This window comes from Pantherophis guttatus, chromosome 2 (genome assembly GCF_059756535.1).
Source record: "Pantherophis guttatus breed Tessera chromosome 2, ASM5975653v1, whole genome shotgun sequence".
NCBI classification, from domain to species: domain Eukaryota; kingdom Metazoa; phylum Chordata; class Lepidosauria; order Squamata; family Colubridae; genus Pantherophis; species Pantherophis guttatus.
The window spans coordinates 96,701,517-96,726,478 of record NC_142064.1 but is presented as its reverse complement, the minus strand read 5'-3'; the positions used below and the strand labels follow the sequence as shown (position 1 = coordinate 96,726,478).

General features: G+C 39.1%; 1 protein-coding gene across 1 annotated transcript in view; it reads left to right on the top strand.

Annotated features, from left to right (window-relative positions):
* PAX5 (paired box 5) overlaps positions 1-24,962 on the top strand; it is a 228,626-nt gene that overhangs the window by 96,162 nt on the left and 107,502 nt on the right. Inside the window, exon 7 of the mRNA XM_034410762.3 lies at positions 23,868-23,997. Within this exon, the coding sequence (XP_034266653.1) occupies positions 23,868-23,997 (130 nt within the window). The remainder of the gene's footprint in view (positions 1-23,867; positions 23,998-24,962) is intronic.

Below are 24,962 nucleotides of genomic sequence, written 5' to 3'. Positions count from 1 at the left end.
TTGTTTAATATGAAAGCTTAGACAGTATGTTGTTGACAATATTATTTGACCCATGCTTTCTGAGGCGAAAATCAACATCAGTTTAGTGTAGACATAAGTTACTGTAAAATGACCTAATAAAAGAGCCTGGTGGTGCAGTGGATTAAGTGCTGTTAAAGTAGCACTTAACTTGTCAGCCGCCTGCAATTATTGCAAGTTCAAATCTCAGCAGGCTCAAGGTTGACTCAGCCTTCCATCCTTTCGAGGTAGGTAAAATGAGGACCCGGATTGTGGGGGCAATAAGCTGACTTTGTATAAGAAAGAACACCGCTTAGGGGCCCCCGAAAGCCCTACTAAGCAGCTATATACAAAAGTATGAAGGCTATTGCTTAACGCATTGTAAGCCACCCTGAGTCTCCGGAGAAAGAGCGGTATATAAATTGAATCAATAAATAAATAAACAATAGACTATTCACTTTGTATAAGAACCGCTTAAGGGGGCAGAAAGCCCTACTAAGCAGGTATATACAAAAGTATGAAGGCTATTGCTTAATGCATTGTAAGCTGCCCTGAGTCTCCGGAGAAGTGCGGCATATAAATCTAACAAATAAATAAATTTATTTAAATAAATAAATAAATAAATAAATAAATAAATAAATAAATAAATAAATAATAAATTATAAAATGGAAATCTTCCTACTATTTATTTTTCCTATTTTCTGCTTCTACTGCAAATGTTGTGCCTCATTAGAGGAATAATCTTTGTGCTAAAGACTCTGGAATGGGACCCCAATATATTATGCGATTAAGTATCCCAAAGCATTTTAATCCAAAATGTATTGTCCTAAAGTATAGAGGGCATTGTATATTTTACATATATGAATAATATGCAAACATTTAGGTGCCACTGGTCAAACTCTATCTTTCAGTGAATCTTTCAGTGAATTGAAGTTGACACAATCTCTGCATGATACAGAGATATGCATGACATCTTTCTGCAAATTTAAATGAATACTTACTATTTATAGATAATTGTGACAATGGACAGTGAATAGTCAGATGTTTGCATACCCTTTTATTCCTTATAAGTAGAAATAACAGCTTCCAAATGTTTCCAGTAGCTTGGAAAAGTTTTTCTATTCTTGTTTTTGGGGATTCAGTCCTCCCTCCCCCCCACTTCTCCTTGTAGAGTTTTTCTTGCTCAGAAATATTGGTAGATCTTCTTGCATGTATACTTGAAGTCTCCTACAGATTTTTCAATAATATTCAAATCTGCAAACTAGGAAAATTTCCTAGTTTCCAATTTTTTATCCTTTTTTTTTGTAGATTCTTCATGGTTGATTTGGAGGTATGTGTGTTTCAGATTTTGGTCTTGCAATGAAGAAATTTAAGTGTTTTTCAGCGTCAGTTTTTTCACTGACTACGGAACATTAACTTCTAGGAAATGTTGGTGTTTAATTGAATCCAATTTTTTTCTTTCACCCATACAATATATCTAGAGACACTTGCTGCCACACAACCCAAAACACAGTAGAGCCATCCCCATGCTTAATAGCTAGTAAGAAGAACTTTTCTTCAAATGCTTTTACCCTTTAACTGCATGTTGTATTGTGACTGAATAATTCAAGTTTGATTTCATTAGTCAAACCATTTCGTTCCAAAGCATTTCAAGATTTTTCTTTTCCATAATTTAAACAATTTTAAATTTTGCTTTTGTGATATGGTTGGAGAAAAGATTTCCTTATGATCGCCCTTCCAGGCAGATTACTACTGTATGAGCAACCTGAACCTGCAGACTTATGGGCAATTGCTATGGGGTAAGTTAGTCAAACATTTTAGTAGATCTCTTCATATTGAATCATGAGTTCTGTTTTGCAGATCTGACTAGTTCTAAAGCAGTTCAGGCAGAGTTTTTCCTTGATGGACACAATTCCATGCATCTTCCATTTCTTAACAGTATTTCTCACAGTTGAAAATGTTAGCTATAAGTATTCAGAGATTTTTTTAATAGCCTTTGCCTGTTTTGTAAGAGCAAATTATCTGCATTGTCAATTATCAGACAGCTGCTTAGAGGAGCCCATCATAGTTGAAAGTAGACAGAACAACATGAGCAGACTAGAACAACTAGGGTATTAGTTTACCTGTGGAATTGTCTTCACCTGGCAAATTATTGACCTGATAAAACAATAATCTCTTAAGGCTTTCTAACAACTTCAGAATGAAACAAATAGCACTATGAATCAAGAGTGTCCAAACCTACAATTTGACTATGAGCTCCAAAAACACTTGCTTTTCATTGTGTGTAAAACAGCTAGGCTATATAGGCCTAAGTTTAAGAAACAAATAGGAATAATAGTAATTCATAAGATAATGCCTTATGTATTCCCCAGAGCTGATGATTGGTGTTACTCCTGATTTTCTCCCTGGGCCTCTTCAATTGTACCCCCATCTTCATCTGGAAAAGAGATATTGAACATACAGCACCAGTTTGTGCAAACAAGTCCTTGTTTGGGTGATAGTACATAACAAAGCCAGATAAACATATTAATTTTCTCCTCAAACTGGAAAGTGTATGTGTATCTTATAGATCCGTGATGGCGAACCTATGGCATGCGTGCCCAAAATGGCACACGAAGCCATGTCGCCCAGCATGTATGGCCTTGCCTGTTTGTCTTGCGGGTTTCTGGTGCACATGTGCATGCGACAATCAGCTATTCTTCACGCACGGGGCAATGCCAAAAACCAGTGTGCACATGCACGCCAGCCAGCTGATTGCTAGAACCTGTAAATTCGGCTTTTCCAGAGCGTGATCCCTTTGCACGTGTGCAGTGCCGAAAACCAGCCTGTACATGCGCACCAGCCAGCTGATCGTTGGGTACGCATGTGCGCTAGAACCCAGAAGTTTGGCTTTTCTATAGCGTGGCCCTGATGAGCGCGCGCACACATGCACAATATTTCCGCATGACCTTTTCGGCACTCGATGTCGAAAAGGTTCGCCATCACTGTTATAGATGGTTGAATAGCTTTTGCTTAAAATGTTTTATATCCAGCTTCCCACAATTTTCCAACTTTCAGAACTGGGTTCAAAACATAAGACTGCAGTTCTCTTATTTAGAAATGGCTTGTAATAATAATTATAAAAAGTAAATAGAGATGCCACTATTTAAAGAAAAAATGCCAGGAAGGTACTCGAGAGTTAATGGGATCCCTTTATTAAAAGTTAAATTTTAAAAAGTCCAGCATTCTTATAGTTGTGTGGTGTCACTGAAAGTGTGTGTTGATACTGGAAGGTTCTTTCCCCCTGACTTCCTCAACTGAGTATTAGTATTTCTCTGCAATACATTTCAGTGTGTGTATAAGAATAGGAGAAAATAAATATATTTTAAGTCTTCTAGTCTACCCTAGATTTTCAGTGGGTTTTATTGTGCTTCAGATAATAAGGGTTTCATATTTACACAGCATTTTATTTTCCTACATCATAAAGTACTTACAAGTAATATTTCAGGAACCCTTGTAGCTAATATTTATGATGAGCTGTATTATTTTCCCCAGTATTATTTTCAATTAAAATTCCCGTTTTAATTGAACGGGAAAGACATTCTCTTTCTTTTTTCCCGCATTGCCTTTAATAGTTTAAAAAACCCAAAAGTCAGATCCAAAGACAACATTTTGTACTAGTTTAATGCCGCTAGGTGTGTTAGTGAATGAGGAATAATGCAAGAATTAAATATCTCATTCAGTTTTCCTTTCCTTTCCTTTCCTTTCCTTTCCTTTCCTTTCCTTTCCTTTCCTTTCCTTTCCTTTCCTTTCCTTTCCTTTCCTTTCCTTCTTTCATTTCCTTTTTTCTTTAATGTACATAATGTATGCATTTTTATTTTTGCATTTTTCATGTCTTTTTTTGTCTCTACTTTAAGAGCAATGAAACAATATATGACTCAATTATAAATGAATATGGGTTCAATTGATTCAGTGTCTGTAGTTATGATTCACTGTTGGATAACTTCAGTTCATGCTGTGTTGGTATATGGAAGTTAAAATGTGCTTACTTTTTGTTTTGTTTTTAGGTTGATTAATGCTTAGTGCTTACATCTCTGTGCTTTCTTTGATTGTATGCTTAAAACTGGCAGAATCCTGTACATTTATTATTAAACACTTAGAGCAAAATAACAATAAATAATTAGATTATTAGATATGATGGGCTTTAGTTCCTATGATATGACCTGATTATTGGAAACATCAGACATATATTTATATATGTATTTATTTATGAGCCTTCTATGTTACTTTAATTACAAAAGACTTTTTAAGCTAGTGTTTTGCAATCTCAGCAACTTTAAGAGGTGTGAACTTCAATTCCTCAAATTCTCCAGACCAACTGATTAGGGACTTCTCAGAGTAGAAGTTCATTGCTGAAATTGAGAAGCACTGCTGTAAGCACTGCCCAACAATAGGCCCCCAGAACTAATAGAAAGTACGAGATTGTTTTAAGAGCAAAGAATTATATCACGGGGTGTGGAAGGTTGAGACTGTGTTCAGTATTATGAAACTGAGAGATAATTGCACTTTTCCCAGAGTTCACCATTTTAGCTAAATTCCTTATATCTATTATTCACCTGAATCAGCACAGCCTAATGGTAGGTTCTAGTGAGTATTTTGAGTGATGAAATAAATAACTTTTCTTTGAAACCTCTATTTGCATTTTGTTGCCACAATCTACAGAAACCTGATTAGGTGAAGGGGGCTGAACAGAGGGAAGCTTATTAAGCAGAGCAGATTCTTGATCAACCTTCTGAATCTAAACCATTGTGCAAATATTGTAATCAACCAAAGAATGCACCCATCAACCCACTTCCCTACAGGGAGTTGATTTATCTCGTATTTTTGCTGCTTGTTTTACAGTAGATACAAAGATTAAGTTATCCGGCACCTGGTAGGCCACCGTACCTGACTGATGGATTATACCTTTGTAAATCACATGGTATGCAGGAATGATTTGTAAACAGCCCCACCAGTTTATAAAGGTACAAATCTGAGTTATAACCCTTAGTTGGATCTCTAGTGTGTCTAGCACACCTAGAATAGTGTTAATGGCTGGTAGTCGCTCTCAAGCATCTTATCTTGCTGTTGAGGTCTTGCTAACTTTCCTATGTGAAATCTTTTTAAGTGGAGGAATAACTGATCAGGGCTGCATCCAAAGAGCACTTTGCTACCTAATTATGTCTTCAACATCTCATTTATTCTTACTTTTACCCCCATTTTATAAATATTTGGACTTTTTAAAAAACTTGTACACTGGGCCTGCATTAACTGAGCTTTACTAAGCCAAACTGCGGCCTATTTTTAATCAAGTATAGTAGTCTACCAAAGACTTGGTAAACCTCTTGATTTCTTCATTGCCTACTTGCACAATTAAGCACCTGGCAAATCACAATTCATGGCTGATGGACATTGTTGAATTTCACCAGTTCTTCAGTCTATTGTATTTGAGTGAGATTCCTGTCACAAGGCCTAGATACCTTTAGAGAGCCAAGCATGTATTTCACAGCTGCACTTCTGCCTTAGATCATCATGCAATACTTAACTACATGTCAGTGTCCTGCCATCATGTAGAATTTAGCAGGAATTGCAGAAAAAAGAGTGCCTCCAATAATAGAATTTAAAAGCATTTTTTAAAGTTCTCTGCACTCTTAAAACAGCAAATAAACTATTCTCCTGATATTTCTGTTTTTTTTCTCCTCCATGCTATGGCAGTGGTGCTCCATGCTGATGAGACAATACTTGGTGCAACCCCAGGCAATCATTTTTCAGGTAATTTCTTAGGATACCAAATACCTGACTCATACTTTTTCAGGTATGAAACAGGTCAGTTTCCCCAATTATGGAGTGTGTTCTTTGGTTGTAGAGTAGACTGTATCTTAGTATAATTCTGATCATGGCTATATCAGATCTTATTGCCAGCAGAAACAAATAACATTTTCAGATGCCGCTTATATTTAAGGAATTAGGACAATAATATGAATCGGGCACTAGTGTCAGGTATGCAGAACTTTTGAATGCAGCCTGTCAGATGCTTAGCAGTCTCTGTTTTTGCAATTTCTACCTTAAATGCTAATATGTAAAACATAACTTGAATATTTTAACCAATGCATTGTCTGCACAGTCAGTATACAACATGCAGAATTCACAGATCTTCTCATTAACACATTATCATTAACACCAATACTGTAATATGCCTTCTGTTTCTGTAGCTCTTTATAGTAATGCCCACTGCTGTTTTTATTTACAAGCAAACTTCCTATTTTTGCACTAAAGTTACCCCCTAAATTTTATATGCAGAGGGAATATTGTAAAAATGGAAAAGTTTTTGAGGAAGAGTGATGAAAGTTAAAGAGGAATTGGAATATTTTCATAATTTAAAACCCTAAACTTGCATAAAAAAATAATAAACTGACTTGTTTTTTAAAGCCTCAAATAATTTTTCATAATATAGAAGATACAATTGCTGAAATACATCATGTAAGGGTAAACAGTTGGATTAAAAAATAAAAATACAATTTTCGGTTGAAAAAACAAGTCACATTTTAATTTGACGTGTGGCTTGATTCTACAAAGGTGCATGCTGATGAACAATAATCTGTCTGCATTATTTCCTTATAGTATACAATTTTGTAGAATTGTAGAAATTGTAAAAATAATTGAAAATTTTAAAATAAATTATGGTTTTTCCAATTTATTATAATACATGGGGCAAATACAGGATCTATGGAATGGCATATATAATTTTCATTTGATGAAGGCCATTAATTACTATAGAATGAAGAAAGTGATCTTATCAATTAGGGTGGGTGAAAATTGTATTCCTTCTGAAATTTCCAAAAATTTGAATTTGGATTTTAGGAGAGGACTCTGAAAATCTTCCTTTTTCCTGGAATAGTATCAAGAAATAACTCGGGGATCTCCTGCCTTTGGACACTGGGAACTGTTGCACAAATCTTCTTCATTAACTCAGACTAACTTAAAGAAACGGGTAAATAGATCAGAGATAAAAAGCAAGGATTGGGGCAATGACTATTGACAAAAGCTTTCCTTTTCCTATTTGCTCGCCTGGTAACCATCTCCAAAGCTTATTATATCAGGAAATAGAAAGAGTCTGCTGGTTGGCGATTAAACAGTTGCAATTGTTACAGCCGGATAGAGGGGAAGGATGACTGTAGCTGAGGTGAAGGTATCATTGAAAATGGACAGAGGTGAAGCTGGAAATGGAGATGAGAGATAAAATAAAACTGATTGTAAACCCATTTGGGAAAGAATATAGTGAGCAATGGCAACAATTCTTTGCATTAATAGAAGAACACAATAGTTGCTAAACAAGTGTAGCGGTGGTTTGTATATTTTGATAAAATTCCATTGAACTGCCTCATTCAGATGTAGCATGTGGATAGTATTACGGTGATTTGGTATTAATGAGAATGAGGACAGAGATGGCTTTAAAAAAACACGAATTATTATTGGAATTATAGTTTAAACTTGAACTTATCATTAGAATATCAATAACAGTTATGACAGCTAATCATGTTTAGAGACAGCCTAAGTCTAATGCTGAGACTAAATCGGAGGGGATATTTTCTTTCATGGCTAATATTAGAAGCAGATTGCTGGACTAAATGGATTAGGCCTGATCCAGCAACTCAATTTTTATTGGGCTGCACAGAAAAAAAATTTTTTTGGGGGGAAGCCGCTTTGATGCTTTGAATACCAATCTGCACATTTCAGTTCACTTCAGGCAAACCCCATTTTGTTTCCAATCCAAGGCAGTATCTTATTTTATTTTTCCAAAGTTTTAAATGATTTTTCATTTAATTACTGTGGTCATTTCCCCACTTCTGATTTCTATTGTCATCTGGGAATGTCCCACCATTGTTGTGTCCAATCCAATGTGGGCAGGCTTTATGTCATTTCAGTATTTGCTTGGTGATACTATTGTAATCAAGATGTTGTGTAGACCTAGTGAGAAAGCAACTTACATGACAGCTCCTGCTACTGTCAAAAATACTTGAAAAGGCATTTAGATGCCTTCCTAAGTGAAGTAAATCTTTTAAATCAGCCTAAATCAGGGCTGTCAAACTCCTGGCCCGTGGGCCGGATGCGTCATGCGCTGGCCATGCCCATGCCCAGTTTCGTGAAGGGGGGAAAAGTCCTGATATGTCATGTGACACTGCCATGACGATGTGAGTTTGACACCCCTGGAAATAAACTGGTCATGAACCTTTAGAATTTGGGGAATTGGATGAACTGTCAAAGCTCTGACAAGGATTTTCAGAGCAATTCTTTCTTATCTGAAACCGAAGCTGATATTATTCTGAAGGCACTTATTGTGGCTTTGCACTGACTGTAGATCACCCCACAAAGTAATCTAGGAACCTATTTTTTTTCCATTGCTTGTCCAGAAATGTATTATATTGATTGCTGTTTTTAATAACATTATTGGATCTTCATAACATAACATGATTGGAAATTCTGCCAAAGCAAAATAGCTCATGTATTTACACACATGCAAATACAGACATGCCCTTTCAGATTTGTTAATATTAGTCCTACATATGAAGCAGAATCGAGAGAAATGGTTTCATCAAGTGCACCATTTAACAGTTGATAAATGTTCAGTAAAATATCCCCTGCTCTGCAACCCATGTCCATAAAAAAATACATCTGCAAAAAACCTAGCCAAAAGTCCTCCTGACAACCCATTTTTATATTTTCTTCTCCATTAAATGAAGGGTTTTATTTTTGTATTAATGCATGCAACCCCCCTATTGCAGTAAATTCCACAAAGCACAACAGGATTTCCTACTAAGTAGACATGCATAGGATTGTAGCATACTAAAGGAAGTATGGTACAATTATATTCCACCTTTCTTGGTATTGAACTCTGGTGGAATTTAAGTACCTTTAAACATTTCTAATTAAGGACAAGTAAAATAACTATAATGCAATAAGACAATACAATACAAAATGGTGTATGACCAATTGGTGTTTTTTGTCGCAAATAAATATTAAAAAATGAAAATGTATTTCAGTCTGGAGAATGTTTTGGGTTTCTGTGGGTTCATAGAATCTGATATACAGTACTCCAAATACCTCTTGTGAATTTTTTTAAAACAACACAGCAAAACAAGTGAAACAGGTATCTACCTTTGATTTTAATCAGCATTCCTTTGCCAGTGTTAGATATGTATATTACCGTCTCTGTACCTGCTTGACTGATAAACTGCAAAGAGAAAGATAGGAATAATAAACCTGAGGCTAGAGTTATTTTCAACTGGGAAAGCATTGCTCAATAAAGTATTATTCAGTAGTCATTTAAGGCTTCCTGCTTCTGGCAAAGTCTACCTTGTCATGTGTATCAGCTAATGTAGATGTTGCTATTTCTACCTTTTATTCCTTCTTCCTACTTAGAAATAAGAGGCTAATTATACAGGCTGATCTCTCTCTCTCCCTCTTTCTCTCTCCCTCCCTCCCTCCCTCTTCTCTAAACCACTCTATTTTACAAGATTATAAATTCCCCTCAAACTAACACATCTTCGGCTAAAACTGCTGGGTTGATTTTGGTCTGCCATCTTTTTTCTTCTCTAAAACCAGCAGCCTTCAACAGGCAAAGGTGTTTACAATCTATTATGGTTTTCTATCTACCTTAAATCTTCAACTGTCCTCCTCCTCAAAGTTCTTCAGATGACTCCAGTCTGCCAGTTCAACAGCGACTCCTCCTCTTTCCTAGGTGAAATATTGTCTATGAGAAAAGGTATTATCTAGTTTACAATCAGAATTCTACTACCAACAAAAAGAACAAAATGCCTGTGGATGGTTTTATGACTAGAATACAAAGGAGATATTGGGTTACATGGACAAATTTAGGTTACTTATAGTTAATATTGTATTTAACAAGCTAATCTTTATTAGCATGCACCCTATTAATTTCACTGGGACTTGAGCACAATTTTCTTTGGTTAGGTTTGCTGTGATCATGTCTAGGCTCAGAACCACAGCTTGACAAAAACATTTACACACAGGCTAAGTTCATGGAACATTTTAAAAGATAAACCATGGTTTGTAGAATATAGTACTTACGTTCATACACCACATTAAGCTGAAAACAAACTAAGTTTAGCTTAGTTTACAAAAACTGTAGTTTTAAAAAAGAGTTGGAGGCAAGATGTCCTTTCTCATTGCTTTTGCCCAAAATTTGATCAAACAAATTTTGCCATTCAGTGCTACAAAACTTTACAAAAGTTACTTGACTAGAGTTGGTAGAAGGAAAGAAGGAATATGTGTGCACATCAGAGTAAGTGATTTTTTCTATTATACTACCTTCAGTTCTTTGAAAAGTAATTACATTTTGACAAAGTCAGTTAAAAATAGATCTAATAACAGCTTGAAGTGATACATTTCTGCATAGAGGAGAATCGGGGAAGAAGTGAAATAGTTTTGCAGACAAGGACTGTAGAGAAATTCAAGTTTTGCTGAGAATGACTGAAAGGTAGAACGGAAAGCATTATTTTTGGACATTATCTTAATGATGAACAATAAAGGTGGCTGTTATTCTATAGTTCTTTGTGGAACCAGACTACTACGAGCAATCTTTACAGATTCCTTTTCTTGGCCATGCCATTTTAGCCATTCCAATGATATTAGTTATTTCTCTTGTTGACACTAATAAGGATTGTCCCTAAAACAAAATCTATTTATGTGATGCTTCTGAAGGCTAACAACAGCCTGCCTCATCTGTGTTTCCTTTTTCCACTATTCTTTTTTTTTTGTTTTGTTACGTGTTGTCTTTTCTCAAACACTTTGCAGGTTTTAAAGCATTGTAATTATACCATGCTAGGAAAGCATGTACTGAGCCAAGATCTATCTTTCTGCTGCCACATGAGGGCATATAATCTTCAGAATGGAAGCGGAGACGGAAAAAAGAGTTTCATAAAGTAATGTTTCTGGCAGAATAGGGGAAAAAAATGCTGGCAATAGGTTATGCAAAACAGCAACACTGCTAAGGAAAGCTTTTCGGACCAGATTCACATATGACGTTGGAGAATGAAATACAGGGAATAGAATGGACATTATGTGAAGGGGACTAAGGAGTCATAATACAGGACATGTAGGCAAATGTAATGTAGTAGGTACAGTTATTTGTGTGTGTGTGTGTGTAGTGATTTCGTAGCAGTTTAAGCAAGCCAATTTTGGCATTAGTTTCCTGCCATCGTTGCCTCTTCTCAGAGCTGACAAGCAGTACTATAATCTTTTGATAAAGCAGGAGAGAAATTTAACTGATCAGTTTTCCAAGATACTTTGCAAGTATCTATCCTAAGAGCAATACCGATAGAAGTATCTTTTGAATCTACTTGTTTTAAGTTAAACTGAATAAGCTTGTGCATCTGAGGAATTCCTGGAGTAATGGGTCAAGATTTGGGTCAAGATTTACCTATTCCACATCTTTAATATTCTTCAGTATTTTGCTTACCTTAACATACAGAAAATGACTGGGTCAAGTCATTTGGGATTATAAGGTTTAATATCTTCAATCTGTAGAGGACAGCCAATTCTTCCTTCCTTTTTGATTACATTCCAAACTGTTCCTTAGTGTCAAAAATGCACTAAATATATGCTACAGACTAATGCTGACTCCAGATAGTCAGCATTGATGCTGTTGGCTTGTAGAGCTGACCTACAACTTCTAATTCAATCCACTATGATAGTGTAGCATTTCCTTTAAAAAGTTAGTTCCATAATTTATGGATTGCCAATCTGGTGCCCTTCAAATGTATTGGGAATATGTGTGGATTAGATAGTGTGGGAGTCACACTTGGAAAGCACCACGTTGGAAAAAGCTGCATGTATTAAATGTGAGATTATCACTTTAGGGTGATGAGGGGTTTGACACTGTGATTCTATTATTTTTTCCACCACCACCCCAAACTTACATATATTTAAAATATCTAAGGCCCAAATAAAGGTGATATTAAATGAGTCCTTGAATTTAATGGGCATGTTTTTAAAATGTAAAGTATTTATGTGAATATGTGAAATTACATATGGTAATTTCTCATATGGTCTGAAACATAAAGATTATATTTACTGAATCTGGCAGTCATGAATTCTAAATAAGAAACAGACAAATCACACTGAGATTTAAAATGTAAAAATGTATTTCCCATATAACATTTAAAACTACCTTTGATGATTTAATTTTTCTGAACATGGTTAATGTTTTACATTGTATATGCCACTTTGATCTTTTCAAAGAAATCGTTTAAAAATGGAATTTCTATGTTGGAGGTATGCTTATACTTAATAGCAGGAAAAAAAAGAAATAGGGATCATTCTTAAATGGGGTTTTCAATATTTTAATTGGAATTTTGCAATATTTTAAAAATGCTATTATATGTTCCCAAATAATAAAACAGTTGCTAAAATGCAGTTTGTAACATGAACATTGTTTCTGACTTGGAATCATGGTTATATTGCTATGTCACATGATCTGGAGAAGACATTGCCAACTTCTCCAGATTTTTTTTTTTTTGGTGGTGGTGGTGGGGAGGGTGTCAGAACCTCCCCAGCTAAACTATTTGAGCCTTGGACCCCCTTGAATGATGTTACTGCTCCCCCTTGTGTCAGCTCTCCAGAAGAGTCTTTTAAGTTTTAAGCATAAGAATGCCCAAGCTATTTTTATAAAAATGTAGTTAGCTCTGTGCATCTTCTCTTTTGATGTTTAAATCAGTGCAGCATTTTGCTTGATTAATGTCACTCCTAAGTATATTCCCATTCTCATGAGTGTTTTCAGGCCTTTCAGAGAAAGGTTGCCTGTTTAGTGCTGAAAGAATATATATATATAGACTTCCGAACATGTTTTGAGGACTAGATCTGATGCACTACAACTAATCAGACCAGCTTAGTTTTAAGCTGGAATTAATCCATTCTGATTAGTTTCTGATTCTGTAGTCAGATTTTGGTGAATGACGTTCTGGTCTTGCTTGGAACCCCATGTATATATCAGTACATTGAGTGTTTCTATGATTTACTGAGATACAGGTGACAATAAGTTGACTGTGAAGTACAGTAGTTATGGTAGAGATCCTAGCTTGCAGAAAATAGTATAAACACACTTGGGATAAAATGGGGGTTGGTTTTCTTTGTATAAATGTGTGCTGAAATTTAAAAAATATATTGTCTTTATCATTCAGAGGGAATACTGCAAGGTATGACTAAGGCTGTAACCAAGTCTGCATCATCATATTACTAGAAACCATAATATGAAAGTCTTGAGTAACAAAAGTCATTATGGGCAAAAAAGGTAAATATTTTCGCTTCCCGGGAAGTGACACGAGGCTGGCTCCAGGGGATTATAAACGCTTCGCTGAGTGAGGGTGACTTTCCCGCCGCCTTGAAAGAGGCGGTGGTGAGGCCTCTCCTCAAGAAGCCTTCCCTGGACCCGGCAATGTTGGTAAATTATCGTCCGGTCTCCAATCTTCGCTTTGTTGCGAAGGTTGTTGAGAGTGTGGTCGCGCAACAGCTCCCCCAGCACCTGGATGAAACGACGTATCTGGATCCGTTCCAGTCGGGCTTCAGGCCCGGGTACAGCACGGAAACGGCATTGGTCGCGTTGGTTGATGATCTCTGGAGGGCTCGGGACAGGGGGTGCTCCTCTGTCCTGGTCCTGTTAGATCTCTCAGCGGCTTTTGATACCATCGACCATGGTATCATGCTGCACCGGTTGGAAGAGTTGGGGGTGGGAGGCACTGTGTTGCGGTGGTTCTCCTCCTTTCTCTCTGACCGGTCGCAGTCTGTGTTGACAGGGGGACAGAGGTCGACCCCGAGGCCCCTCATATGTGGGGTGCCGCAAGGGTCGGTCCTCTCGCCTCTCCTGTTCAACATTTATGTGAAGCCGCTGGGCGAGATCATCCGTGGTTTCGGGGTGGAGTACCATCAGTACGCTGACGACACCCAGCTGTACATCTCCACCCCGGATCACCCCAACGATGCCCTTGAAGTGATGTCCCGGTGCCTGGAAGCCGTACGGATCTGGATGGGGAGGAACAGGCTCAGGCTCAACCCATCCAAGACTGAGTGGCTGTGGTTTCCGACGTCCCGATATAGTCAGTTGACGCCATCACTGACTATTGGGGGCGAATCATTGGCCCCCACGGAGAGGGCTCGCAACTTGGGTGTCCTCCTGGACTCACGGCTGTCTTTAGAAGAGCACTTGACGGCCGTGACCGGGAGGATTTTTCATCAGGTTCGCCTGATTCGCCAGTTGCGTCCCTTTCTGGATCGGGACTCTTTACGCACGGTCACTCATGCCCTTGTCACCTCCCGCCTGGACTATTGCAACGCTCTCTACATGGGGCTCCCCTTGAGGAGCACCCGGAGGCTCCAACTGGCGCAGAGTGCGGCCGCGCGGGTGGTAATGGGAGCGACATGGCGTTCCCATGTAACACCTCTCCTGCGCGAGCTGCACTGGCTCCCGGTGGTCTTCCGGGTGCGCTTCAAGGTTTTGGTTACCACCTTTAAAGCGCTCCATGGCTTAGGACCCGGGTACTTGCGGGACCGCCTACTACCACCAATAGCCTCCCACCGGCCGGTACGCTCCCATAGAGAGGGGCTCCTCCGGGTGCCGTCAGCCAAACAATGCCGACTGGCGGCCCCCAGGGGGAGAGCCTTCTCTGTGGGGGCACCTACTATCTGGAACGAGCTCCCCCCAGAGATACGGAGGATCCCGGATCTGCGCACCTTCCGCCGCGCCTTAAAGACCTTACTATTTCACCAGGCCGGCCTGGCCTAATTTTCCCCCTCTTTTATAAAAGATTTTTTAAAATTTTAAATATTTTTTAGTATTTATATATTCAATTTTAAATTGGTTTTAAAAGTTTGGGGTTTTAAATTTGTCGGGGCCAAAATTATTTAATTTGATTTTATTCTATTTTTTAAATTTTGTATTGTATGTGTTTTTATTGTTTGGCTGTGCACCGCCCTGAGTCCTTCGGGAGTAGGGCGGTATAGAAATCTAATAAATAAATAAATAAAATAAATAAATATTTATTGACTGACCTCATGATGACCATACTTTAAGAAAGATTGCAATTTGGAAAGTAGGAGGAGGAAATTCATAAGAAGCAGGGATACACACATGAAATGAGATATAGAAAAATGAGTATGTTGGACGTCTGTGCAATTAAGAGGAGAAGAATATAGTAACTCTGAACGAATGTGAACTAATCTTACAGAATAGAGTTGATGAATTCCCATAGACAAATGAAGATGCAGGTTTAATTATGAATGAAAAAGCTAAAATGTATGTTAAAAATATAAAATGGCATCTTCTAAATTGTTGTGAGTGGGTATAGAAGTAAAATTCCATAAGTTGACAATATGTTCAGTGTAATGCTTCAATAAGTTAAGTTAAGATTGGAAGAACTGAGAGATGAGTTTGGAAAAAAATTATAAAGCCTTCTGAAAGAATGCAAGGGAAGAAAAGGTTTAGTTAAGAAATATGAAAGGGTGAATAAGAATAGGAAATCAAAAAGTGTGATTGGACATGAATGAGACTGTTGACTGTTAGATGAACATCTGTTTAAAAAGCCTATTTGTTCTGAATACAATGTAAGAATAAATCTGTTCATATGTTGTTTCATGTGGCTGAGGAATGAATATGCATTTAAATGTGTGATTCATTTCATTGTTTATTATGAAATATTGGGAAAAGCTTTGAATATAGGATAGATCAGTTTTGATCAAATTTTGGGAAAAAAGGAAAGAATGAAAAATCAGCATGAAAGCTGAATTATTGTAGGAAGAGAAAATGCAAATACTTTATGAAAAAATATTAGAAACTACTAACTTCTAATACTTCTGTTGAATTCCTAACAAAATGTTGGAAAGTGGAAAGCAAATAAGGGAACATTGGAACAGACATGCTGTTGAGGTCACTCAGTAACATCAGAGTATCACAGAATTTTCTGAATATTAATGTAGGAATGTTTGAAAAGAGATCCTTGGTGGGATGATCAGATGGATGAGGAAAAATGCAAATAATAGAATGACTCCTGTGAAAATGGGGATCAGAGAGAAAGACTCCATGATATGTAAAAGAAAAAACAAGTAGCAAAAAAAGCAATGACTAATTAAAATTAAAAGAGGCAGTGAAGATGCAGTGCAATTTTCTTGGAAATCTGAATGGATGATGTTGTGTAATGCCAGGTCAGTGGTTAATAAAGCCCCCCACATTTGTGATCTTATTTCGGAGGGGGGTGCGGACCTGGCAGGTATTACGGAGACCTGGTTGGGCCAAGAGGGGGGGTCCCCCTCGTCGAAATGTGCCTGCCAGGTTTCCGTGCATTTCATCAGCCAAGGGCCCAGGGGAGGGGTGGGGGAGTGGTGGTGATTATTAGGGAAAGTCTTTGTCCGAGGGAGACCACTGTTCCTCAGATAGCCGGATGTGAGTCCCTTTGTGTGAAGTGGGGCCGTGGGGTGCAGATGGGTTTGCTGACCACATACCTGGCTCCCTGCCACGTGGCAGTGACCCTGCCCGAGCTACTCGACGTCATTGCCGGGGTGGCGGTTGATACCCCCAGACTTATTGTCATGGGGGATTTCAACCTTCCATCTGCGGGTGAGGCGTCAGAGGTGGCTCGGGAGTTCATGGCTTCCATGACAGCCATGGACCTGACCCAGGTAGTTCAAGGCCCCACTCACATAGGGGGACACACTCTGGACTTGATTTTTATCTCTGGTCAGTGGTTGAATGATCTTGGTAGAGGGGACCTAGACATCAAACCCTTGTCATGGACAGATCATTCGCTCCTCCACTTGGACTTTCCTACCGCTTTCCCCCACCGCAGGGAGACGGAACCGACCAGATGGTTCTGTCCCAGGCACCTGATGGGCACCCGAAAGGTTCCTGACGGAGCTTGGGCCGTTTCCTGGGCCTCTGACACACGACTCGACTGAAGAGCTGGTGGCCGCCTGGGAAAGGGTGGCCGCTGGAGCTTTGGACTGCGTCGTGCCTTTGCGGCCTCTGACCTGATGCCGATCTCAATTGGCTCCTTGGTTCTCTGAGGAGCTGAGAGAGATGAAGCGTCGGAAAAGACGCCTAGAGAGCATTTGGAGGACTAGTCAATTCGATTCCGACCAGACACAGGTGAGGTCTTATATCAAGACCTACCTAGTGGCGATAAAAGTGGCAAAATCTAACCATTTTTCCGCTCTTATAGCATCTGCAGAGAACCGCCCAGCCGCCCTGTTTAGGGTGACCCACTCCCTTCTTCGGGGGGGAGTGCGGGAAGATCCCTTGCAGGGTTGTGCTGAGGATTTTGTGCAATTCCTGCACGATAAAGTCACTTGGATTCGGGATGGCTTGGACTCCGATTGGATGAGTCCAGGGGAGGAGACAGGGGCAGGTCTTGAGAATGTTATCTGGGAGGAGTTTGATCCTGTGGCTCCCGAGGATGTGGACAGGGTTCTGGGTAAGATTAGTGCCGCCACGTGTTTATTGGACTTGTGTCCCTCCTGGTTGGTACTGGCCTCCCGGGAGGTTACATGAGGCTGGCTCCAGGGGATTATAACTGCTTCTCTGAGCGAGGGTGCCTTTCCTGCTGCCTTGAAAGAGGTGGTCATGAGGCCCCTCCTCAAGAAGCCTTCCCTGGACCCGGCTGAATTAGCCAACTACCGTCTGGTCTCCAACCTTTGTTTTGTGGCGAAGGTTGTTGAGAGCGTGGTGGCACGACAGCTTCCCCGACACCTGGATGAAGCTATCTATCTGGACCCGTGCCAGTCGGGCTTCAAGCAGGGGTACAGCACAGAAACGGCATTGGTTGCGTTGGTGGATGATCTCTGGAGGGCTCGGGACAGGGGTTGCTCCTCTGTCCTAGTCCTATTAGATCTCTCAGTGGCTTTTGATACCATCGACCATGGTATCATGCTGCAGCGGTTGAGGGGGTTAGGAATGGGGGGCACCGTTCTGCGGTGGTTCTCCTCCTTCCTCTCTGACCGCTCGCAGTTTGTGTTGGCAGGGGGACAGAGGTCGACCTCGAGGCATCTCGCATGGGGAGTGCCGCAAGGGTCGGTCCTCTCACCCCTCCTGTTCAATATTTATGTGAAGCCGCTGGGTGAGATCATCCGTGGTTTTGGGGTGAAGTGTCATCTGTACGCTGACGACACTCAGCTGTACATCTCCCCCCCAGACCACCCCAACGATGCCCTTGATGTGATGTCTCACTGCCTGGAGGCCGTGCGGATCTGGATGGGGAGGAACAGGCTCAGACTCAACCCTTCCAAGACCGAGTGGTTGTGGCTTCCGGCGTCCTGATATAGTCAGCAGGTGCCATCGCTGACTACTGGGGGTGAATCTTTGCCCCACACAGAGAGGGCTCGCAATCTGGGTGTCCTCCTGGACGCACAGCTGTCTTTAGAAGAGCATATGACGGCCGTGGCCAGGGGGGGCTTTTATCAGGTTCGCCTGATTCACCAGTTGCAGCCCTTTCTGGACCGCGACGCCCTGTGCACAGTCACTCACGCCCTTGTTACCTCCCGGTTGGACTATTGTAATGCTCTCTACATGGGGCTCCCCTTGAAGAGCACTCGGAGGCTCCAACTGGTCCAGAATGCGGCCGCGCGGGTGGTTATGGGTGCAACCCGTTGCGCCCATGTGACACCCTCCTGCGCGAGCTGCACTGGCTTCCAGTGGTCTTCCGGGTGCAATTCAAGGTGTTGGTCACCACCTTTAAAGTGCTCCATGGCACAGGACCCGGGTACCTTCGAGACCGTCTTCTGCCACCGATAGCCTCCCACCGACCTGTCCGCTCCCACAGAGAGGGTCTCCTCAGGGTGCCATCGGCCAAGTCATGTCGGCTGGCGACACCCAGGGGGAGGGCCTTCTCTGTGGGAGCCCCAGCCCTGTGGAATGAACTGCCCCCGGAAATTCGTAAGATTTCTGACCTCCGGGTATTTCGCTGCGCACTCAAGACCCTGTTGTTCCGCCAGGCTGGGTTAGCAACATAATTTTAAATTGGATGTTTTAAATTTTTGGGGTTTTAAATTAAGCCAAATTTATTTAATATTTTTAAATTATTTTAAATTGATGTTGATTCTGTTTTTAAATAGGCTGTATACCGCCCTGAGTACTTCGGGAGAAGGGCGGTATAGAAATAAAATTATTATTTATTGGTTAATCTTTAGTGAGATTCACAGCCTTTGAGGCTGGTTAATAGCTCAGCAGCTCGAGTCCTAACCAAGGACCTAGGAACTGTTAAGGTATCGTCGGAGGATGTAAGCTGTTCCGAGTAAGGTGGTTTTTTGTAGAGTCAAAATGTTCAAGTCTGGCAAATTTAGGATTTCTAAATAGCGAGGTAGCCCTTTGGGTATTGCTCCGAGGGCTCCAATTACAATCGGGACAAATTATTATTATTATTATTATTATTATTATTATTATTATTATTATTCAATGTTCAAAATTACATCAGCACTGAAAAAAAGTGACTTACAACCATTTTTCACACGTACAACCCTTGCAGCATCCCCATAGTCACGTGACCAAAACTCAGATGCTTGGCAAGTGACTCATATTTTTGATGGGGTCATGTGATTAACTTTTGCAACCTTCTGATAAGCAAAGTCAATGGGGAAGCCAGATTCACTTAGCAACCGTGGTACTAACTTAATAGTTGTAGTGATTCACTTAACAACTGTGGCAAGGAAGGTCATAATGGGGCAAAATTCACTTAACAAATGTCTTGCTTAGCAACAGAAATTTTGGGTTCAATTGTGGTCATAAGTTGAGGACTACTATATATGTTGATATGTTGAAAAGCAGAGCTGAAACAAATACTACAAATGTTGCGTAAGTATGGGAAGAATGCTCTTATTGTTCCCCTTTACCAAGGAGAAATGTTGAAAGAATGAATACAAAATTTACAAGGGGATTAGTGGGCCTGGTTACGGGTTTGACTAAAATCTGACTAAAAGTGTTCAAGAGGTAGAAAAAAAAATCTGGGAAGTACAGTACAGTTTTATGCCAGACCAGTTTCTGTTCTTCAACAGGTCATTGAGAACATATGAATGCAAAAAAGAAAACTTGGTGTATGATGGTTAAACAAAAGAACCGAAATGAATATATTTAAATTATGGAATGTTTTCCCCAGCTGCGGATTTGAAATTTGATTGCCGAATGCCAGTAGAATAGAAAAGGATGGAAGTAAAACATGAATGGGAATAAATAGAATGGTTAATAAACAATTCAGCATTGACTAGGTAGAAAAACAAGGATATGTGATGTCCCCTTGTTGATCTATTTATGGAAAAATGTATAAGAAATATTTGTAGTGATATAAGAAGTGTTTTGGTTAGGGCACATAAAGATGATGGCAGATTGCTGGCTGAGAAGCTGAATAATTTGTAGGGAATGTTAGACATGATGCAAAGTGAAGTATGAATCTGAAAATTAATGTATCAAAGAGTTAGATAGATATGTTAAACAGGAAGAAAAGGTGAAGGATTATGAGCTATACATAAATGACAAAAACTAGAGGAAATAAATTTGTGTTTACATACCTCAGTAGAATGTTTATTAAAGATAGGAAAATGGATGGAGAATTTTTAAATTATGCCAATGCTGGTAGAAAGCTGGTGGGAAGATACCATCTGTTGGGAGAAATGAATGTTGAAAGAGCAAACTTCTACCCAGTTAGTTCTGTGGAAATGAGACTTGGTTATGTCGGGCAAAACATACAAGCAATTTAAATGCAGCAGGATTTGGTAACGTTAAGAACAGTGAGTGGAGATTCAAGAAATGAGAGGATCAAGAATGATTCTGTGCTGGTTGAAATGTGAATTAAATGCAAAAGTACACTAAGGTGATTTAGTCATACAGATAGAATGAACAAGGCTAGCACAGCAAAACGAATATGTGAAGGAAGACGGAATGGGTTCAAAGGAAGGGGAGGACCAAGAAACTAGAGGTTGAACAGAGTTGACAAAGTCCACAAAAATAAAGCGAGTTCAAAGAACAAAAGGCAGCAAACGGATGTAGTTGAAGGAAAGATAGCTTGCCAAAATGGAGAGGTGTGTAGAGATATAAGGATGGTATTGGTGCAAACTAGATTTAGCTATATTTCCTCTAATTTTTCTTATTTCATCTCTTTACATTCTTTCTCACCCCTTTTCTGTGCATTGCATAAAGTTGTTTACTTCAGAAAGAACTAGCATGACAGGCATGTAAGCATGTGCACCTTGTGCTGCTAGAAGAATTGTCTTTAAATTGTTAAAAAATGCATATACATATCCTTATCTGCCTCAGGGATATGTTTCTTCTCTAGAGCTTTATATATCTATTCTTTCTCCTTTCTCTCTTAGAGACACAACGATCCACAGTTTATCAACATTAACATTAACACTATCATTATCATGATAGCAACATTATCCTGGGACACATATATTGGCCTTTATTCATAATTTCTCTATATAAATTCATAATTTCTCTGTATAGAAAACCTCAAGTACCAGACTATATGACTCCTGTATTGAATGACTGTGAGATCTTTAGAATCTTTAGAAAAAGTAGACCAGCCTGGCTATTTCCAGGCTGGTCTACTTTTAATCCTCAATTTATGACCACAATTGAGTCCAAACTTTCCGTTGCTAAGCAAGAGAATTATTGTGACTTTTGCCCCACCTTCCTTGCCACTGTTGCTAATCACTACGGTTTATTAAATTAGTAACACAGTTATTAAGTGAATCTGACTTCCCCATTGACTTTGCTTGTCAAAAGGTCGCAAAAAAGCATCACATGATCTCAGGACATTGCAACCCTCATAAATAAATCTGAATTTTGATCACATGACCATGGAGATGCTGTAGTGGTCTTCAGTGTGAGAAATGGTCATCAATCACTTTCTTTCAGTATTGTTGTAATTTTGAACAGTCACTAAATGAATGGTTGTAAGTCAAGGACTACTTGTATAAAAAAAGATGGATTGCAACAGGCTATTTTACATCAACAAACAGAAAAAAAAATCTGATTTTGTCCTCTGTTGGGCTATGGCTGCATTTATACTTCAATGAAGAGCTGGAAGACAAACTGGGGAGGGGGCAGCAGAATTATGATTTGGGACATCAGACATGCCTTCAGTGAATAAGAGAAAACAAAATATCAAAAGAAACAAACAAAACATGTCCAAAATTGCCTACATCACCTGGAGTTAGGATTCACTTCAAGCTGCAACCAAGTTGTATCCGATTACAAATAATAAATATAGCATGCATTCTTATTAACAAACAAATGGACAGGCTTGTTATCTTTATTTATTTTAAAAATACATTTCTGAAGAGAAGAATCCTACAAATGCTAAGAGCATTTTGTTTTATGCTCTGTGGGTAATAGGTGGTCATTAAAACAGTCTGGCTAAAGTATCAGCTGCACATTGGTGATTCCAATTTACCCCAATAAAAAACTGAAGTGTTACAAATCATTAATGCATTTTTAAAGAAATCACAATGAAAATAAAAGATGGAATTATAAAACAAGGGATTGTTCTACAGTATCCTCCCTTCTGAACAGAGTGGGCAGTTTGGGATAAAAGTCCAGAGATAATACATTGCTGCCTATATACCTCTAAGTATGTATGTACTACCATTTTTCTTTTAATATCCCTTTGAAATAAGGAGTTTAATTTCCAGGGAAACATGCAAGGGAATGCACATCTATGTCATTTTAAACCAAGACAGTTTTTTTCAATACTGCCTTGCACAGGAGGAGCTTGTTAGCTTTTCTCTGAGCTATTTTATACTTATTTAAATATTTTATGCTGCTGTCCTGCATGAGAAGATAAAACAAAAATACAACAGTGGCACATCCTTAAGGTCATTGCTTAAATACAGACATACCCAAAGCAACAGCTAAAAAAAAAATCAAAGTGATATCTGCAACCAATAAATCACAAGAAACAACTCTAACTATAGCCAAAGACAAACATAATTAATGCAACACAAACCATTAACCAAAAGGTCAGGTAAACAGGGCAGTCTGCATCTTGCTTGATAATTGTTACAGTCATGTATATAGTTGGCTTGCTAATTTCTTTATTGGTTCTAATATTAATTTTCTGCTTGGCAATAGATTGCCACCTGTTCATTATTTGAAGGAATCAGTTTACATTTATCAACTTTTTATATACTTGTAAGATGCACTATAATTGTGAAATGCAATTTTATTTTAATCCATTATACTGTAATGAGGACATATTCTAAGATTAAAGTGTTCGAGTCTCACAATACTTTTCTTGTTTGGGAACTTGTTAAATGATAATTCTATAATGGACAGTCCAACAGAGGATGCATTGCAGTTAAAAAACTATTTAAAAAACACTTCTAGTGCATCATTAAACAAAGCAAAAATATCATGGTCATGCTTAATAATTCATGGCTTTATAGAAAGAAACTGTCAAAACGTTCAAGCTTGTAGAAGCAATACAGAGATTCCCATGCCCCCCTCCCAATAATTAGAAGTATTTTTTTGAGATTACCTTGTGATTCACATTAGAAAGTGCTGGTGATTTGTCCAGCAAATAATCTGAGAAACTAACATTTTTTTGGTTAATTCAATAACTGAAGTTTGCAGGATTCATGTTGTCATAACATCTCACCATAGTTTCAAACTGTTTCATTTCACGCTGCATCTGAACAGTAAAATCAATCACCAGATATAAAATCACCATTATTACCATTATGACCCCACCAAGGCCTTCACTGCCAATATAGGAATGAACCACTTAACTTGGTTTCATCATATATTAGAATTTAATATATGGAAAATGTTACTAAATGATCTCATTTTTCTTTGAACTCAGTCAACAGAATATTCAGCCATGACATCACTAGCTGGTGGATTAGACGAAATGAAGGCCAATTTAACAAGCCCTACATCAACAGATATAGGTGCCAGTGTCCCAGGACCACAATCATATCCTATTGTGACAGGTAAGAAAGCTAGATACTTTAAAAAGAATGTATGTCAAAACTGATGCTTGTGATGATATAGTGCAGTGATGGCTAACCTTTTTGGCACCGAGTGCTGAAACTGGAGCACACGTGTACGCATGCGTGCGCACAGGAATACCAGAACCCGGAAGAAAGCAGCTGGCCAGTGCGCATGAGCATGATGGCCAACTGCTCTTCTGGGTTCCGTTGCGTGCATGTGTGCTGGCCAGCTGGTCTTTGCGTGAAGACTAGCTGGTGATAGCGCGCTTGCCCACAGAGAGGGCTCTGCATGCCACCTTTGACACTTGTTCCATAGGTTCGCCATCACAGATATAGTGTATAAGGTTTGCGATATGAATTGAACAAATGCTAGTTTTTTAAAAATAAAATGAAAGCCATGGTACTGAAGGCATTCAGAGACGTTAGTAGCTTGTATTCTATATAGATGTTCTACCTGTTTATTATTTCTATGAATAATTGCTTTGTATTTGTGAGATACACCATAGCAAAAAAAATAACTTTGTTGTAATTATAATAGAAATGAACAATTAATGCTTGAGGGACCATATGCAGCACAAAGCTTATCTGGGCATCAGAAATTATGCCTTTAAATTGTGAAAGCACCTTATTAAGAAACAAAATTCCCCAAAAGTCTAGCAACACACAATTGAAGCACTAACTTCTTTGTGGTTTGACCCATCAAAAAGAATGAAAGAAATATGTCCCTATCTGTTTAAAAAAAAATATACCTGAATGGGAAAGATGGAAGGGACCAAAGAGATATCCAAAGGACCAAAAGAAAGCCCCATCACTCTTGGTGACTCCTTATAGGAATTCTTTCTTGTGAGAAAGAAAGGAAGGAAGGAAGGAAGGAAGGAAGGAAGGAAGGAAGGAAGGAAGGAAGGAAGGGAGTTGTGGAATGAAGACTTTACTGGTCTGCTTGAACAGAGGCTGTCTGAAGCTTC